We start from the raw sequence: 6,901 nt of genomic DNA, 5'->3' as shown, positions 1-6,901 counted from the left end.
TTACCTATTAATTTTACAAAACATGCTGCAGCAATAGATCTATTTTAGCTTTCAACACAATAAAATAATATAAACATCACAATAAAATAATATATCTACTACAATAAAATAATATATCCCACTACTCAAAAAATATTCAACCACAATTTAATTGGAAAAGTGAATAAAAAATATTTTCTTTTTTATAGCTCTCAGCTATAATGCTCATGTATTGATACATGAGCACGGTAGCACTTTAGCTAAATTTTTTTGCTTTACCTCCACTGCTGCAGGAGGATTTTTTGTGTTTGAGTTGAGCTAAAATAGCTATTTAGCTCCACTGTTGCAATTGCTCTCACTAAGAAATACTATTTCTATATATTTTGTTTGGCATGCTAAATAGAAGGTTGTTCCTTGTGTGATTCTTTACCTTCAATCTGTGTCCCCAAAATGAAAGAGAGTTGTATTTTTTTTGGAACATCAGGATGGTTCCAGCTCCAACAATATTATATGTAGAAAAAACATGGGATTCCAGAGTTTAGTAGTAAGACCATCCCATGGCTGCACAACCCAGCTAGAAACCCTCTATCTAACCTCTTATCAAGCCTACCCATGGAATATCATATATGCTTTTATCGAATAATTGTACAGGTAAGATAGTAAAGGGGAAAATGCAGGCATATATATAGAGGAGCTTCTTATTCAAGTAGAAAAAACTTAGAATACCCTTTCGAGGTTTCTTCCTCAACTAATTACATTATAGTACCGGGAAATATACATCATAAATCAGCCAGGAGACAGAACCTTCTGTGGAAGTAGAGTTCCTATTACAGCTTCTCACCAATAACCAGGAAGAATTTTCCATAGGCAGCAGGGACTGGTAATAAGCGTGTTTCTAGATTACAGTTCCACCAGGAATTAAGGCATCTTTGATCACGGTGACAATTCCACTCTTAATGAAATAACCATCTGTTTCCCTTGCGGCTTCTTGTACATTGTCACTGTTAACAATCTGAGAATATTTGTACACATTAAAATTCAAGTTAACATTAGATACATTAGCATCTTCACGTGATTACTATGTCCAGAGAAAAAGAAAGGAAGGAAACAAAATAGATGTGAAAGAAGCTAATCAACATAAATGATGAGCACAACATTATATACAGTGTGCAACCAGAAATAACAAAGATAGACGAGCGTGTGTGGATAGGCACAAGCCACACAACTTTGATGTATTTTCTTACTCAAAAAAATTAATAACTATCAATTTCACCAGAAAATAATTAGGAGCTTGAGTTTCCAATTTAACATTGACTTCCTCACAGGAAAAATGAGGTTTTGGTGGAATATCAGCTAATATCTACCCAACCCACCCGCCCCCTTTCTTCCCCCAGCCCCCTCCCCCCCCCCCCCCCCCCCCCAAAAAAAAAAGAAAAAAAGAAAAGAAAAAATGAAATGAAAAGAGACATAATAACAATGATGAGACTTCAGAATAGAAACAATTCAAAAGATTCATGCTGAGTTGATAAGGTCATACCTTCACATTGTCCCCAATTCGAGCATTCTTGTCAATTATAGCTCTCTTGATGTGAGAGTTCTTTCCAATTCCTATTGGAACACTACCCTTTGCAGCTAGAAACCTCCTGTCAGCATCAGTCTGAAGCAAAACAATAAGAAATTGACAATCAGAATCAGTGCTTCACTCAAGTCCATTCAACCCCAATATCCTCTCAACAAACAAAGCACAACGTTTCTAAGCACAGCTACTCATCTTGATTTATACACCAAAAAGAAAAATACAAAAATAAGAAGGAAAATTGATAAGTCAAATCTTGACTTAAAAGATGAAAACAACAGGTTGTAACCTTTAGCAGGTATTACCTCATAATAATCAGCTCCCATCAACAGTGTGTCTTCGATGATTGCACCCTCTGATATGCAAGACCGGAGCCCAACCACAGAATGGTGAATTTTACAGTTCTGCATACAGGATTGTAACTTCTTTAAATTATTTGGTACCAGATTTGTCTCAATACAAAATACACAGTTTACAAATATTGAAGAGGCAAGGGTATGATACAATGAACATTTGAGTCAACTACAACCTATAAGCAGGTTGCAGATGTAACCCTCCGATAACTTACCTTTATTACACAACCCTCACCAATAACACTATCAGTGACATCAGCATCAAGCATTTTGGATGGAGGCAAATACCGGGGTTGGGTGTAGATAGGAGATGATCGATCATAGAAGCTGTAACAGAGAGTACAAAATCATGTAAACATATCAAAATTAAGATCAATGTGATAGCATGAAAAACCACTAATGGGTGTGCAAAAATGTAACATCCACAAACAATATTTAGAACAAGGACTACCTAAAATCTGGCACTGGCTTTTTGGTGATCCCCAAGTTTGCATTATAAAAAGCCTCAATCGTACCAATGTCCTCCCAGTAACCGTCATACAAGTAAGCTTGCACCTAAAGAGGTCATGAAGCAAGAAAAAATTAATCCCCTAGGAGGCACAACTCCGGAGAAGTGAAAATGCAACATGAATATTAGACTGCAGTGTAGCTCAATTTGCTGATTGCACACATTAGAATATGCTATAACACGGAAAAATCAAAAGGGTTTGGCATATGCAAAGGAGCATTGGACCGGCACACCTATGACTTATGCTTCAAACCATGCATTTTTTCCATATATATTGCTCGTGTGTGCAATGCAATGATGCTCATCATTGGGATGGTACATACTGCACATGTTTAAGCAAGATAGCTTCAGCATGGATATATTAGCGAATAGAGAAATCCATTCATAATTTTTTTTTTTTTTTCATTCTTCCCTACTGATGAGATCCTTCCTAACTGTTTTATTGTTACAAAAGAAAGAACCTCATTGATTGATTGGAATGTATCCAGAGGGTAATTTGGAAAAAAATGTGATTGAAATGATACTTACTCTCATCCCAATGGAAGTAGCACCAGGAATAACTTCACTTCCAAAATCATTTGCTCCAGGAAACTTCTCTCGAAGCAGATCTAACATCACATCTTTGCTGACAACATATATACCCATACTAGCAATGTAAGGCATCTCCTTCGCTCTCTCATCATCGAGACCTAAAATGGTAGTATCAACCTAGAACAAAACAAGGAAATGAGTGAAATACACAGCTGCCTTCACCTACCAACATCACAATTATCACTTTTTTAATCAATAGAAATTCCTTTAAAATATATATATATATATATATATATATATATATATATATATATTCAATCAAATGAAAAAAAACAACATTACAACACATAAATCACAAGCAGCAAAAGCTGCAAACAACACAGCAGCTAAACATTACATGCTATCCAATCAAGAAGACAGCAAAACAGAGCATGAGATTCTTCCTTTTCATTTTCATTAGTAAATTACACACGCTCAATCGGTCTTGAACTCAGGATCTCACCCTCCACTTAACTATAACAAGGGTAAAAGATGGCATTTAAGATAGAACTCATTGGAGCATGGCATTTTCCAAATATAACATATAGACATAGTTTGAATCAACATTTTAACAATAAGTTCAAAAAAGCTTGTAGTAATTCACAATCTAGGTTCTTGGAAGGCCAGGAAGAGCATTTAGTAACAGAGAAAGAAGCTGGTACCTTCATAGCTTTGAGTTGCTCTCCTTTGGGTTTCTCGGCAAATTCAACAATGCGGCCTTCTTCATCAATCTTCATCAGACCAAATGCTGTGGCACGCTTTTCATCCATGGGCAGAGCAGCCACAGTGATATCAGCATCAGTTTCCCTGTGCGCTTGAATAAATTTCTCATAATCCATTCGGTACAAATGGTCCCCAGCAAGAACCAGGAATTCCAGCACATTGTGCTCCTCAAACAGCCACAAGTACTGCCTTACTGCATCTGCGGTACCCTGTAAATATCACCAAACAAATAGTGTCCCATTGATAACATATAAACTAATATTGGTCCAAATATAAATGAAAAATTTGCGCACTTAATCATTTATGAATATCTATAAGGCTAAATCCACAAGCCTTGCAACTCAGTGGCATTGCATCATCTTCTTTACAAGGAGAATCAAGGTTCAAATCCCCCTCCCCCACTTGAAACAATTGAATTATCAAAAATAACTACAAGACCAAAATATTCTTTTGTCTCTAAAATACAGTACCGTATAAGTTCTATTTATACCCTTAAAGTTCAAAAAGTTCAAATTCTGTCCCAGAAAATTTAAAATGCTCTACATGTTTTCCTTTCGTCCCTTTCTTTAAGCTCAAGGGGAAGAAAAAAAAAATTGATGATATTTCAGAAATAAAAATACAACCTAAACTATATAATTTTTTATCCTATAATATACTCCCTCTATCCCAAATTGTTAGTTCTAATTAGAAAACCCAACTTTTTAAGAGAATGACATTTAATGTATGAAATGGTACAACATTCAATTCAAACTCTAGTAAGTGAGGGAGATTTAGGGCCCGTTTAGTACATCATTTTAAATACATGTTTTCAATTTTTAAACAACATTACACATATTTTTATACCTTTTTTCACTCACACGTATTTTCAAAAAAACTAAAAAGTGTTGTTTAAACACAGTATCAAACGAGCCCATAACTTTTTGAATAAAGTAAAGGCTAACTGTTCTCTTAAAAAAAAAAAAAAGTAAAGGGTAACTGAAGGAAGTTAACAATATTGTGTTCATTAATTTTTCAAAGAGGACTATACTTCGGGATATCCCGTAATGGTATAGAGGACCAACAATACAAAAAGCAGAGACTAATATAGGTTCTATGTTCACCCCTAAATAAAAAGAAAAAAAAAAGTGTGGACCGAATGACGATGAAATTAGCAATATTTTAAATTTTCATGGATGAAAATAGGTCCTTTTAATATTTAGGAACACATACTAATACTACACATTTCAAAAGAATATTTTTGCGTATCTATAATAATTAGGGGTCTTGTTAACACTTAAAAGTACATTAAGCATTCAATTATGAGCTACTATAATACCCCCTTTTGACTTTTGTTTTTTCAAAAACGTAAATTAAACACGATTATGATTATTGATGAAGTACTATTAATTATTAAATACACTTTTTTTTTTACTTAAATTATTTATAATATGTATTAAATTGACATTATCACAGTCCTTAACAACAAAATTGATTCATTCATAATTGAAAATCAAATATAGTAAAAGAGAAATGATTGCTGAAAAAAAGGGTACCTGGAACCAATTGGGATTCTCAGGACTCTGTTGGGCAGCGAGGACTTCGACAAATCCTTCGTTTTTGTAACCACCCATGTTGCTGGCATACGCACGTGAGAGATGTCGGTTGAGAGAGGCTGAATTGAACTGAGTAAGCACATAGATCTTCGATACATTACTGTTGAGACAATTGCTCACTGGAATATCTATCAGCCTGTAATTCGCTCCCAACGGCACAGCTGGCTTCGCTCTCTTCTTCGTCAATGGGTACAACCTCGTCCCTGCTCCACCTCCTAAGATTATCCCTAGCACACTCTGACACAACATTTTTATAATAATGTGTTAATAATTTTCACAAAAAGAGGTGGGGTCGAACCACAAGTCTGACAAAAAAGACTTTACCAGTTGCGCTAACCAATCACACAGCCGTAATTGAATTTGAGATATGGGTTTTAACCGGTTTGCACCAAAAATTAATTGATGTCTTATCTTATTGAGAAAATGTAATCATGATGAAGTAAACGTCATATGTTGAAAGAAAAAGGTTTAAGAATGGCTTACTCGGCTGGCATCGGGGTCTAGACAAGTCTGGGAGTTTTTGGAATCGGAAACGGCTTTTGGAGACACGATTCTGGAGCATCTTCTGTGGTTGGTTGATGTTTTGCTGCTGCTGCGGCGGTTATGGATTCCAAATGCGGCGAGGTTGGTGTCGCCGTTACAGAGATTGGAAGCTGAGAATGAGAGGCTTCTTGGGCTGTCGGTATGACCCGATTTCCATTTCCGGTTGTCTTTTGAAGAGTTGGATCCATTTGATGATGATGATGATGATGATGGGAGTTTCACCGCTCCAACTGATGCCATTGACGCCATTTTTGTTTGATTTTGTGAAAGAGAGAGAGAGAGTAGTGAGAGGAGAGTGTGGCTGCGAAGCTAGATACTATCACTGTACGTGTGTGGACTATGTCTATGAGTGCTGGTGGAGTGTACTCTCCTATTTTTAACTACTATTTTTTAGATATTTTCTTTTTTTTATTAATAATTATACAGTAAAACATTTTTTTTAACTTTTTTTTTTTATTAATGATTATACAGTAAAATAATGGTAATGTCACTTAAACATAAAAAGATAAGTAAAATATTATTAAAAAATAAAGGCAAATCCTATTAGAATAAAGTATCTAACTCAGAGGGTCTTTCACTAAACATTAGTGTCTGTAGATAAAATTGCTTTTTTAAACTAAAGTATTAGCTAATTTATTCACATCCCTCCAAGCATGCCGAAATGAACAGTACTTAGAGTATGCCCAAGACTCAGCTTCTTCAATAATGTGACCAAACAAAGTTTTTCAATAATAATCATGTCTTTTATTAGACTATCGTGTTCTATACTTTTTTTTTTTTAATGTATCCTAATCTATACTCATAACATACTTGAACCGACATCTTAATTGAACATTGAATTTGGGTTAAAAAAGATTTCTTATTGTTTTTTGTCTCAGATTTTTTTCACGAACCCAAACTTATATTTTTTGAAAACATTATGCAAATAAACTAAAAATAATAAGTAAAATTAAAGTCACTCTTAAGATATTAGGCTTTATGTTATGTCCTCGATGGCCTAGACTTGACACAAAAATTTTAGGTTCAATTTATAACATTATTTATTTATGAAGGTTTT

At 34.7% G+C, this 6,901-nt stretch overlaps 1 protein-coding gene across 1 annotated transcript; it reads right to left on the bottom strand.

Moving 5' to 3' along the window:
• Positions 1-639: 639 nt before the first annotated feature.
• Positions 640-6,226, bottom strand: LOC142615880 (glucose-1-phosphate adenylyltransferase small subunit, chloroplastic/amyloplastic). Its single transcript, XM_075788796.1, has 9 exons — positions 5,785-6,226; positions 5,242-5,538; positions 3,649-3,918; positions 2,945-3,124; positions 2,360-2,463; positions 2,124-2,235; positions 1,861-1,959; positions 1,517-1,636; positions 640-991 (listed from the first exon to the last, which is right to left on the bottom strand). The coding sequence occupies exons 1-9, from the start codon at positions 6,091-6,093 to the stop codon at positions 875-877; spliced, it is 1,608 nt and encodes a 535-aa protein (XP_075644911.1). The 5' UTR covers positions 6,094-6,226; the 3' UTR covers positions 640-874.
• Between the last annotated feature and the right edge of the window lie 675 nt (positions 6,227-6,901).

This window comes from Castanea sativa, chromosome 11 (assembly GCF_040712315.1).
Source record: "Castanea sativa cultivar Marrone di Chiusa Pesio chromosome 11, ASM4071231v1".
NCBI classification, from domain to species: Eukaryota; Viridiplantae; Streptophyta; class Magnoliopsida; order Fagales; family Fagaceae; genus Castanea; species Castanea sativa.
This window is presented reverse-complemented; position numbering and strand designations above follow the sequence as displayed.